At 59.8% G+C, this 11,870-nt stretch overlaps 1 protein-coding gene across 2 annotated transcripts; it reads right to left on the reverse strand.

Moving 5' to 3' along the window:
• Positions 1-1,259: 1,259 nt before the first annotated feature.
• On the reverse strand, positions 1,260-11,495 carry GSG1L (GSG1 like). 2 transcript variants are annotated; one of them, XM_089539982.1, is made up of 7 exons: positions 10,875-11,495; positions 8,494-8,541; positions 8,002-8,154; positions 7,543-7,654; positions 6,882-7,049; positions 2,775-3,311; positions 1,260-1,889 (listed from the first exon to the last, which is right to left on the reverse strand). In XM_089539982.1, exons 1-7 carry the CDS (start codon positions 11,326-11,328, stop codon positions 1,469-1,471), a joined length of 1,893 nt encoding a protein of 630 aa, XP_089396108.1. In that variant the 5' UTR covers positions 11,329-11,495; the 3' UTR covers positions 1,260-1,468. The 2 variants fall into 2 exon arrangements, with proteins under 2 accessions (XP_089396108.1, XP_089396106.1); XM_089539980.1 differs by having other exon boundaries at positions 1,260-1,892; positions 10,875-11,491.
• Between the last annotated feature and the right edge of the window lie 375 nt (positions 11,496-11,870).

An 11,870-nucleotide genomic window follows, 5' to 3' on the forward strand; every position in this document is an offset into this window, starting at 1 on the left:
CAGCTGCCAGCAGCCAGCGTCTGGGCCACTTAATCTGATTGAAAAGAGATGAAGCCTCCTCCTGCTCCAGATGGCACAGAGCCCCCGCTGCCTCCACTCTTCTTCCTCTGGTTGCTGTGGAAACTTTGCTCATCCCGGGCATCATCGCAATGGGCCTGCAGGGCTAGCCTCGTGCCTTGTCTCCTTGCCTTGGAGGAGAGGCCCACGAGCAGATCTAGGCACAAATGGACGCCCTCTCTCCCCCTCCGGCTTGGAAGACCTGTGCCCAAATTCAGTGCCCCAAAAGGCCCTGGGGGCAAAGGGGAGCCGGGGGTCCTCTGCTTGCAATGGTGCCTCCTCTCCAAAAGGTCTGGGAGGACTCCAGTCCTCTGCTGCCCTTTATTCTGCCTCTTTCTCTGGCCTGGTCTCTCCAAGGTGCCACCCACAGGCAAATGCCCAGCCAAAGGTCCATGGGTCAGGCTGCTGGGAGTTTCTACAGGGCCATAGGATTCCCTTCCCAAAATCCACTGCAAAAGGTAAATAGGGAAGGAAAGGGGAAAAGGCTTCAAGGGGGCTGTTTTGAAACGCCTGCCTGTGTGGGACAAGTGAGTGAGTGAACGTGGGGCCCTGATCCACCCATCGCGTTCCTTCCTGAAGAACAATACTGGCCCAGCTCTCTGGAGGGGAAGAGCAATTGGCACATGAGCCAGCCTCCTTCTGCCGGTGGGTGACCCCACAGAGGAGAAAGAGGGCTCCAGCCCACCAAGGTGGGATTGGGAGGGCAATGAATCATGCTGACATTTCCATTACCAGCCAGAAAACCACCTGCGCTCACCCTTCATGGAGGGGGAGGAGGGAGGGGGCTGCGGCTATTACCAGGGATATTTCTCCTGGTTAGAGCTGTCAAGGAAATGAAATGGTGTCCTCTCAGCCGTGGCCAGAAAGTAGGTGTCCGCCTTCCATACAAAATTTTTCTCGCACACAGTACCCCTGTGAGGACTGCAAGCAGAAAAAGTCAACTTTCCAAAGGCAGGGAGGAAACAAAAGCTGCCCCCTTTTCTGGGGCAGACTGAAGCCCACCCAGTGATGGCACCTGCTTTGCCCCCCCCCCCCCCGTTGGCACTCCAAGAGACAGCCCACACCACAAACGGGGCGTCTGTGTGCCTCCTGGGTTGGCATCGTCTGCGCAGCCTGCGTAACACAGTGGGCTACCTGCCCTCAGAAGTAGGACTCCCAGGAACACAGGCTAACTTCCCAAAGGTCAAAAACCAAGAGGCAGCTTAAAAAGACAAAAATGCTGTATTTGGTGGTGGTTCCCTTTTTCTGAAAAAAGGCTGTGGTTGTAAAGCCAGTCTGGTGGGGATTTGCATCCCCGGAGTTCTGGTTCAGCCGTAGGGCAGGCAGAGGGTAGCATGGGGAGGAAGGCGGCCCTCTGGCTGGGCCTTGACCAGGGTGGTCTTGGGTGGAAGCGGGCGCATTCCCACAGCCCCTAGAGGGACTGGGTCCTCTCCTTCAGGGCATGGCTGCTCATGCCGGGAAAGATGCTCTGCAGGATGTCGCAGTAGACGGTGTAGAGCTCCGGGTCGATCTTGGGCCTGGGGAGGGTCCTGGAGTTGGCTGGCTGGTCGGAGGCGGAGTGGTGCTGCGGCGGGTGCTGGTGCTGGAGCAGGTAGACGTCACTGAAGAGGGCCAGGAGGATCTTGTGGGCTGCCTTGTAGGGGTCCTCCTCAGACTGGACCATGGCCTTCAGCTCAGTCAAGGTGTAACCGTTGTAGCGCTTGCTCTCCTCTGCCAGTGGCTGGACGGTCTCCCCAATGTGCCTCACCTTCCACTGCAGACACTTCAGCTCCTCCCGGACCTCCTCCAGCTCTCGCTCCACAGCCAAGAACTCCTGCCGGGTCACTAGGCCCCTGCTGGGAAGGGGCACAGAGGGGAGCAGGTCGGATGACCACACCAAGACCTGGTGCAAGGATAGGCTACCAGCCGTTTTCATGGCTCTGCCCCAGAAGGCCACACACAGACTTCCCCCCCCCCCACACACACACATAAACACCGGATTCCCTGTAAGGCAAGCTTTCCAGCACAACTGCTGCGTGGGCAACTCCACCATCCCTTCCCCACTGCCCACAATGGGAGTCAGTTGCAGCCCAAACATCCTAGGGACCAAGAGCTACAGCTAAGGCGCAACACTTGGGAGGGGGAAAACCTGGGGAATTTGCCCCCTGAATCAGCAGCGCATCTGTGCATGCTGACTTACCTAGCCCCCATTGATTTAGTGGGTCAGCTTTTGTTGGGACCAACAAGAATGGAGCAGCCATGGCTACCCACTGTGCTTGCAGGATGCCTGGAGGGATGCTGGGCTGCCCAGCTAGAGGAGCCCTTCCCCATTGGGCCAGCAGTCAGGGCCACCTGGGGTCCAGGCCAAGGGGACATGAGACACCCCACCACACAACACTCCGGCAGCACCCTGCACTATGAGGCCATGGATAGTCTCTGATGCCCAATGGCCTGAGAGCAATTTGGCTGCAGGGTTTTTCAAAACAGGCTGGCTGACCAGCCACCCCTCAGTGGGGCTCTCACAGTGAGATGGGAGGCAGACTTGATGGCCTTTGGGGTTGCCTCTGGCTCCTACAATTCCCAAGATCTGTGAAGAGAGACCTGGCAGCCTCATCTGGTAAGCTCCCGGGCAACCTCAGCCCCCTTCCTCCTGTGGGCACAGGAAGGCCTGGCATTCATTGGGAGGCCTTCCCTGTGGTGGGGCAGGAATCCCACCTGTCCTCTGCCCTCTCCCTTACCTCTTCATGTCTTCCTCTTCCAGGTTCATCCCCACATTCTCTTCTGCCAATTTGGAGTAGCCGTCCAGGTGGGTGGCACTGCCAGGGCATTTCATCAGGGCACACGCATGGCCAGCCAAGCGCTCCTGCTTGCTGATGCTACCATGGCATGGGAGGGTGGTGGCCCGGAAAGCCAGGTGCTGGGGCCCGGGGACCAGGTTGGGTCTCGGAGCAGTCACCTGGGAAGATGCTGACCTTGTTAAGCCCAGCTGAGGCGGGGCCATGGGTCTGGGCCCCACAGCCATCACCCGTGTTGCGTTCAGGTTCAGGCGCTCTGTTGGCCTGCAGTCGGTGGCCTCTCGGGAAGCAGCTGTGGCCGAAGCCCTCCTGGCTTCAGAGGAGGAGAACTGGCTGTTGGGCTCGGAGGGCAGCGAGGAGGAGGAGGAGGAGGAGGAGGCAGTGTTGGTGGAGGAGCTGGACAGGGCCAGCGAGAGCTTCTTGGGGCCACCCTGGCCGCTGGCGTTGCTCTGCAGGTTCACAGCTGGGTATTGTGCATTCCTTCAGGAGAAAATGAGAGGAAGGACTGTTGGCCTCCTCCTCCGGGCAAGAGGGGTCCAGAGGAGGAAAGGTGGCTGTGGGGCAGGGCTGGGTGCGTGGGGCCCGATGCTGCCACTCTCTTCCTGGGAGAAGAAGGGGACCCTCCTGTGCTATGCAGCTCTCCCTGGAGCCCATTGCCAGGTCTTCCCTGTCAGCAGAGAATGCCCTGCTTGCTTGGAGTGTGCTGGAGGTCAGGCTTTCCCCCTTGCAATGGGGCACAGGTGACACCTTTGGGCTGTCTCAAGCCCCACACAGACACCTGGAGGTCTCTGTCTCTCTTACACACACACATGCGCGCGCGCGTGTGTACCCCCCATGCCTCAGCTGGCAAGGGGAGGAGAGGGGCCATGGGGCAGTTGGCACTGCTGGCATCTGCGGCTGCCCTGGAAGCTTCCTGGGAGCCAGAGGAGAGTTCCTTTTCTCTCCTTCCCTCTGCTGCTCCTTCTGTGAGACAGGCCAATGCACACCCCCATGGCTTCCCCCCATCTCAAAGAGCGCCAGCCATCCTGGAAGCCAAAGATGTCCTTTACAAACATCCCCTGCCTTTGAGGTGGCTCATGCACAGATCTATTAAGCAAAACTTAATAAGCCAAGTACATATGTGCATGCACACACACAATACGCACATCCAGAAAGAAGCAGCCAGGAGTCCCACGGAAGAGGAGGAGGAGGAGGCCCTAGTGTCCACCCCATTCTTCGCCATTTCCCAGAGGCAGCCCTGGGATTGAGCTGGGTCTTCCGTGTGCAAAGCAGGATTTGGAGGAGGGAGGATATGCCCACTGAGCCAGACCACCCAAGGCACATCCCAAAGTGCTGCAGCCTCTGTGAGACGCCAGAAGCCCCCCAGGCATCCCTGCTATGCCCCTTCCCACTGTGTCCATGGAGTGAATGAGGCGGGAGAGGCCTTTCTGACCCACATTCCCTCCTTCTGGGAAGATGGGTCCAGGAGGGCGGCTTATCCTTGCAGGAGTCTTATGTGTCCCATGCAGAGGAATCAATGTGGCACTCCACCTGTTCCTCTCGCAGCTCAAGGAGCAACCTTCAAATTGGCGCAAAGAAACCAAAGCAGGACTTCCGCCAGTTGTAAGTTAAGGCACTGACTCAGAGTTCTTTGCAAGAACCAGGCTGTGCAGTACCTCCCCTGATTTATTCTGATTTTGCCTCCAGAGCTCAACTGGAGATGCCCAGGAGTGTGCTGGGGTGGCAGAGCAAGGCAGGCCAAGTACCTGGGCAGCGTTGGCACACAACAACACAAAGCAGACCATGTTTCAGCTGTCCGCCCACAGCTACAAACACAGGTGCATGCACATGCAGGTTTGTGCAAGGGCACATGCACTGTGGGTCAAAGTCAGGAGCTGGGGGTGAGGGTACAGTGTCTGCCGTGGGGCAGAGGAGACCCACCTCTCTCATGCAGGCTGGAAGCCAGGAGTCAGGGGCAGGGCAGCAATGCGACCCCCAGTTCAACTCAAATGTAAGAATACCAACCATTTGCCCCCCTCCCCAGGGCCAAAGCCTTCAGCCCAGGAGAACCAGCATGCAAGAGAGAGAATGGGGCAGAGAGACTGCCAGAGAGGGGTGCACTTACTCTTGGAGGAGTAGCCCCGGAGGCACTCTAGCCTCATGTCCCCAGCCTCCTCATCCCTCGCCTCCTCATCCCTCTCCTCCTCCTCCTCCTCCTCCTCCTCCAGCCTGGAAAAAGAGAACAAACAAGTTGCATCTCCTTCAATGGGAGCCAACTGACAAGCTCTCCCAGGACAGAAGCCGGGGGCCTCAAACCTGCAGCAAGCCCACAGCTGCCCTTGGCCTCTCTGCTTCACAAGGCCAGACGGATGGCTAGCCAGGAAGAAAGGACAGCTGTCCAAAGGGCTCAGGTGGGCAAAATCAAGCCACAGGGGCCCTGGAATCCTTGGAGGCCGTAGGGCAAGGAGGACTGACTGGGCTATCTGGGAAAGGCTTTGCAGGAGTGCCGCTTGCCAAAACTTCCCGGTCAGGTCCAGTTCTTGGGCCCCAATGCAGGGCAGACCAAGATCCCGTCCTGGTCCTACCAAATGGTTCACAGCTTGGAAGCACAGGGGCAGCCCCCCTCCTGCCCTACCGGCACTGGTGCTCCCCTCCTGCACTTCTTCCGCACAGACAAGCCAGCCTGGGCTCCCACGGCCCATGCGCCTGCCCCATGCGCCTGCCTTTGCAAGGGAAGGCGACCTGGAAAGGTCTGAGCAGGACCTCTGGCGAAAGATCTTTGGGAGCAGAGGACGGCAGGACAGCATTCTGGAAATGCTTCTCAAACCAAAGGCACCCTCCAGTCCTCTTTTTCAAACATCTTCTCATCCTCCTAAGCCATGTCACACACACACACACACACACACACCCCACGGCTGTGCACCCCACAAGCAACAGCAGCAGCAGCGGGGGTTATTTCTAACTCTGGACACAGAGAGAAGAAAATGCTAAGATGCTCAAGGAGGAGGAGGAGGAGAAAGGGGGGGGGGGCGGTATTCTTTCAGAGGCAAATGCTATGTGATGATGCTCCAGGACACTCTCCTGGGAACCTGCTGCTTTGAGAAAGCTTCTGCCCAGAGCAGAGGAGGCCCTTGGGCTCTTTCCTGGCCAGAAAGTCCACCATAACACTGTTGCCCCTGCCTTAGCAAGAGCAGCTGGCAGGAGGCCGATGCCCTTGAGCCCAGCATCCTGCAAAGTTGTGAGGAAGGCAGCAGACAGTCAACACAACCCTCTTCCTCCCATTGGGATCTATAGAAGCACCACAGACACACGCACAGAGGCACACATCTCACCCCGAGGTGCCTCTCTATCAGGCGCCAAAGGTACCCAACACACTCTGGGGATCAGAAACCCTTGAGACGATTGTGGCCCAAACCGTCCAGAGGAAGCGGGATGCTTTGTCTTCCGAGCACATCCTTCCCTTTGGCTCTGTCACGCACAACCAGGTTGCCACAATGTTCTGGCCCTTGGGCTGGCATGGGGCACCCTCAGTCCCATGCCCAACATATAGGCCCCAAAATAAGCACCAGTGACCCACTCCCACTCCCTCACACACAGGAGTTTGGCACCCCTTTGCTTGGCTGCCCCTCTGGGTCTGAAAAGTAACCTACTGGCTCTTAGAGCAATCCAGACGGAAACCACAAGAGATCCAAAAGCAGGCTGGGGGTGCTCCTGATGCCACCTGTGAGGAGGGGAGACCCCTGACTCCCATCACCCTGAAATTCCAATCACCCCTTCTTCTGGAGATGCTGCAGCCTAGGGACCATCTGGCCACCAGTGCTGGGCTGGCATGAGGGGAGAGGAGAAGGCCCAGGTCTCTCTGCCCCTGGGAGACCATGGCCGGAAAGGGGGAGAAAAATTACCAAGCACCAGGAGATGGCGGGGTCAGAAATGAACAGGTGAACAGGTGAGCAAATGCCCCCCAGAGCAGCCTTTGGCCATCCTTCCTCAAAAGACGTGTTGGGAGGAGAGGGGTCTTGCAGGGCCAGACCCCCCCCAGCGCCATCCCTTCCCATTCCCCCCCAGACTGACCTTCCATGGAAGTACTTGAGGGGCTGGTGGTCGGCGTAGAGGGGCTCTTCCGGGAAGCCCTGCTCAAAGACCTTCCGCTTGTGCCGGAACTCGATGACCGTCTTGGTGTAGGAGTTCAGGGTGGTGACGGAGGCCGCCATGCAGCAGGTGAATGAGCCCCAGGCAAGGCTGTGGGGGTGAGAGGGGCCTCAGACCTCTGCCCTTGGTGACCCCTGGACTGCCATGACCAGAACCCCCAGCAACACCGGCTGGGGCTACTGGGAACTTCCATGGCTGACTCTGAGCCACCAGTGCAAGGTTAGCAGCAGAGTTCTCGTGATGTAGGATTCTGGGAACTGTAGTCCAAAAAAATCAACTTCTGAGTCTTGCAGGAGGTTTGGTGAGCCCCCTTTGTGGGAGGAGCACAGCACCCCTCTCCAGTTAAAAGCCTGGGGATGATGGTGTCCACAGAACGGCCATCATGAAAGACTGGCCCCATCATGGACACAGCTGGATGGGGGATTTTGGGACTTTCAGTGGTCATGCTAGCATAAGGATTCTGGGGGCTATAGCCCAAAGCAGGCATTTTCTCAGGTCCTGGGCCAGTTTGAGAATGAGCCCACTGAACCCTTTCTCCCACCATCCTTCCCCCTTCCCTCCTCTCCCTCTTGGCCAGACTCACCAGAAGGACCAGCCGTAGTCCCATGAATGCGGCCGCCAGTCCTCTGGCCCCAGGCTGACCGTCACCTGGAAGACCTGTGTGTACATCATGTGGGCCACCATTCCCAAGAGACCTGTCAATGCAGGGAGAGGAAGATAGAAGCCCAGCAAGCAGTGGGGGGAGAGAAGAGGGGCAGCCCAGGGCACACAAGGGATGGAGGAGCCCCCTGCCCTTGTCCCCGGAAGGGGCTTGTTCCTCCCCACACAGACGCCAAGCACAGTGCGCCTGCAAGGCTGCCAAACTCTGCCAACCCAGTTGCCCAAAACAGCTATAGCCTCTCCTAGCTTGTCTCTTCTTCCTCATTCTTGATGTTTGCCATCTTGGCCACCCTCTGATATGGCTTGGCCACACGTGTCCCTGCTTTCACCTCTGAAATGTCGGAGGGCATGGCTACTGGGAGGCTGTGGGGAAGCGCCGCACCTGAGAGGACCGTGAAGACGGCGGCAAATGCATTCAGCTTGAGCCCGTCAATGACGTTGTTTGAGTGGATGAGCTCCAGGCACATGAGGCTGAAGCCAACGACCAGCAGCACGATGTAGAGCACCTCCGAGACCACCGACAGCCAGAGCACCCCTGCGCACAAGGACCAGGGGCACAGAAGACTCACACACCATAGGGCTGGAAAGGACCCCCCCACCGCCCCAGAGCCAGCCACTCCGAGCCCCTTCAGAGGCCCTCCCCATCTCCCTGCCAGGCAGGCCAAAGGCCAGAGGCACCAAAGGGCCAGCCCAGGTCGCCTTCTTTACAGCAGGGCTGGAAAGGGGACTTTTGATGCTCACTTGGCTCATTGCAAAGCCTCCCTCTTTGCCTTGCTCCCCAGGAGAGACTGGCACTCTCAGGGACTGATGCCAACTTCACCCGCCCTCCCATCCGCAAGGAGAGGATGCCAGGCAGGCTGTCCAGGGCCCTTACCTTTCTCAGAGGCTGGAGCAAGGTCAATGAAACTTCGGCATTTTTCTCCTTCAAGGGAAGGGGAAAGGAGGGGAGACAAGGGGGTTATTTGGCATTCAGGCGCCCTCCTCCTGCGCTCTCTCATTACAACAGACACACACACACAGGCACCCCATACTCTCTGCACCCCATGCCCTGCCCTGCCCTACCCCAGATTCCTGCCCCTTGTGCACCCAGAGGCCAGGTGGCCCTTGCCCTCCAGAGATGCCAGCCTCGTCCCCTCTGAGCAATTCATGCCCACTTAACCCTTTCCTCCATGGAAGGGCAGCTGACCAGGCAGACAGGGGCCAGACTGGTTTTCTCCCTTGCCTTGACCACTGCTTCTGGTCTCTTCCAGCTCTATGGTTTGTGATTCTACTCTGCCCCAGGGTTTCCCACCCCAAAAGGCCTGGGGCTTTGCCCAAAGGAAAGACATTCATTGTTGTTGTTGTGTAGCTTCAGGTTGTGTCTGTCTGACCTATGGCAGCCCTAAAGTGAAAACTATCGTGAGGGTTTTCTTGGCAAGATTTGTTCAGAGGAGGTTTGCCACATACTCCCGGTATATTCATACCAAATATGAATGCAGGGGTATGCATAGTGCTCAGGATGTGGCAGAGAGAGCCTGCATGGCATACATGGTTTGAGTGTTGCTTTCGGACGGGCTATGTGGCCATGTTCTAGAACTCTTCTAGAACTCTTCTAGAACATGGCCACATAGCCCGAAAAGCCCACAAAAAACTACAAAAGGAACCATCTTAACCGGCCCCTAATCTTGGGAGGCCAAAGATGCACATCATGCTCTCATCCTCCTCAGGGAAGAAGGAACATCCTGAGCATTGGGATCTCCATGGAGAAAAAGGTGGCGGGACGTTTCTCTCTGCCATGCGTCGGGACTTTTCTTTTCCCCTGGGAAACATGTTTGTGCCAAAACCTGTGAGCGTTTGCACAGCCATCTTTGCTCAGGGAGCCATGTCTCCTGCGCAAGAAAGGCAAGCGTTGCTTTGATTCCCCCCCCCCCAAAAGTGCCATCAGAAATGGCCCAGGAATGGCGCTTGCGTTCTTCTTGCAGAGCAGAGAGGGATTTATTTCTGGCACCTAAAAGCCAAATAAGTGAAGATTTCCCTCCGTCCCGGCCCTAATCCCGGATGTTTTCTTTCCATAATCCCATGCATTGGCAGAGGGGGGCCTGCGTGTGCGTGACGGGTGCGAGTCCTGGTGACCATGCCTATGGGTCAGCTGCGGGGATGATGGGGGTTGTTGCTTCTGGGGGGCACCTGCTTGCTCTCAGCCCACCTCCCTCCCATCACCAGGTCCAGGGCATTTGGCATGTCCTGGATGGATGAAATGCCAGAGCCTCTGAGGGCACATTGTGAGGAAACCCCACCGACTAAATGCCAGCGTAAATGCCAGCGCAAACACTGCAAGCTCCAGCCCCGCCAGCTCCGCTCCGCTTTGGCTCAGCCCTGGGCTCAGCCTTCCCTTGCAAGAGCCTCCCCTTCGGGGCCTTCTGGTCCTGTCTGCTGCCTTGGGGTCCCCGACTTGAGGGTTGGGGCGGAAGAGCCAGAGAGGCCCAAGGGCACATGGCTGGCCCTAGGATGGTCTCTTGCCGCTTTCCAAGGGCTTTCCAAGGCCCTTCCTCTCCTGAGTTGGAGCCAGAGCAAAAGGAAGGGACCCACCGAGCACAGGGCAATGGAGGGGGGGACCCCTTTTAACAGCCACAAAGGGATGCTCCTGGAGGCACCACTGGCAGCACATCTGCTGGCATCTCGGAAGGGGCCCTTCCAAAGCAGCAGGGGCCCAGGCTTCTCGGTCTCAGGGCTGGCATTTCAGGCCAAGGAGCAGCCCAGAGGCTGGTTTGGGTGGACTGGGGCAAGTGGGATGGCAGCCCCAAGGCTCCAGCAGCTCAAGTGGGGCCACCTTCGGGTCCGGGAGCCTGGCTCGCTCCTTCCAAGGGTCTCCTCTCCTGGCTGCCCCCCGACTCCCTCCGGGGCCACGAAAAAGCCGCTTGGCTGGACCTGAGCGGGGCTTCGGGGTGCTCTTGGTCTGGCTCAAGGGCTATGGCATTCTGGGAGTTGGCGTTTGTTTGTGGGTCCAGAGCGGAGCGGAGCTTAAGGAAGGAAGGAACAAACATCAAACTCCAGCTCCCAGAATGCCATAGCCTTTGAGCCAAAGCGGCTTCTCTCTGCAGCGGGGATGCAGCCAGTGCCTTCTTGGCGAAGGAAGGAGCTCTCCGGCCTCCTCTTGCCTCCGGCCGCCCTTTCCCAGCCCCGGCCCCAGCCCCAGCCAGGGCCCTCCTCCTCTCCCGCTTCCTTCCTTCCTTCCTTCCTTCCCTTTTTCGGGGGGGGGGGCAGGGGATGACGCACCGGGGCTGTTGATGTTCTCCTCGCAGGAGACCCAGATGCCGGCGTGGAAGTAGCGGAAGAGGAAGCGGTCGTCGCCGGTCTCCCAGCTGTAGTGGACCACGTTGGCCGCCGCGGGGGCGGGGGCGGGGGCGGGGGCCGGGCCGGTGCGGTTGTGGGGCCCGGAGGCGTTGGCCTGGGGCTGGGGCTGGGGCTCCTCCTGGTAGCCGTAGTCCAGGCAGTTGGTGCGCTTGTGGGGCCCGCAGCTGGGCTTGGGCACGCGCTGGGTGCCCTCGCACCAGTGGGTGGTCCCGAAGGCCGTGGCCGAGAAGAGCAGCGCCAGCAGCGCCAGACCCACCGCCAGCAGGCCCCGGCCCCGCCGGCCCCCCGAGGGCCACGAAGAGCCCGGACCAGGCCCCGCCGAGCCAGCAGGAGCCGGAGCCGGAGCCGGAGCCGGAGGAGGAGGAAGGGGCCTCATGCTCCCAGCAACAGCAGCAGCAGCAGCAGCAGCGGGAGAGGGAGGCCGCCAGGGAGGGCCATGGCCCGCGCCTCCTCGGACTCTCAGCCCAGAGCCCCCCCCGGAGGAGGAGCCAGGGCCAGCCCCGCCCAAGCCCCGCCCCCAGGGGCCGGACAGAGGGAGTGGGCCTCCCAGGGCCATCCAGACTGACCCCGGCCCAGAGGCAGAGACACCCCGCCAGGGCCCCCTACCCTTGGGACCCGACCGCCCTCCCCCTCCCCCTCCTCCTCCTCCCGCTCCAGGCCCAGAGGATGCCCCTGGGGCCCTCCTCCTCCCATCTCCCCGCCCCGTTTCCTCCGGAGGGCCTTCCCCGCCGCCCGGCTCGCCATGGAGCCGCCGCCGCCTGCCTCCGGGCATCCTCCGCGGCGAAGCCCCGCTGGCCCTGAAAGCCGAGCCCTCCCTCGCGCTGCCCTCGCCCCGGCGGAGCCCTCTCCCTCTCCCTTCCCCGCAGGGCCTCGGCCTGCTGACCCTCCAAGCCCGGGGAGGGCAGCCGCAAAGGGGCG

The sequence above is a fragment of the Sceloporus occidentalis genome, unplaced genomic scaffold, assembly GCF_023333645.1.
Source record: "Sceloporus occidentalis isolate IW3139 unplaced genomic scaffold, rSceOcc1.0.p SCAF_10, whole genome shotgun sequence".
Taxonomy (NCBI): domain Eukaryota; kingdom Metazoa; phylum Chordata; class Lepidosauria; order Squamata; family Phrynosomatidae; genus Sceloporus; species Sceloporus occidentalis.

Bases quoted from the DNA above. Each gene is read 5' to 3' on its own strand.
- GSG1L (XM_089539980.1), bottom strand. From the start codon at position 11,328: ATGAGGCCCCTTCCTCCTCCTCCGGCTCCGGCTCCGGCTCCGGCTCCT. The intron at 3,312-6,881 runs GTCAGTCTGGGG...TTTCTCCTGAAG, and splicing joins CTCAAGTACTTCCATGGAAG to GAATGCACAATACCCAGCTG. The intron at 1,893-2,774 runs GTAAGGGAGAGG...GCCCCTTCCCAG, and splicing joins GAAGAGGAAGACATGAAGAG to CAGGGGCCTAGTGACCCGGC.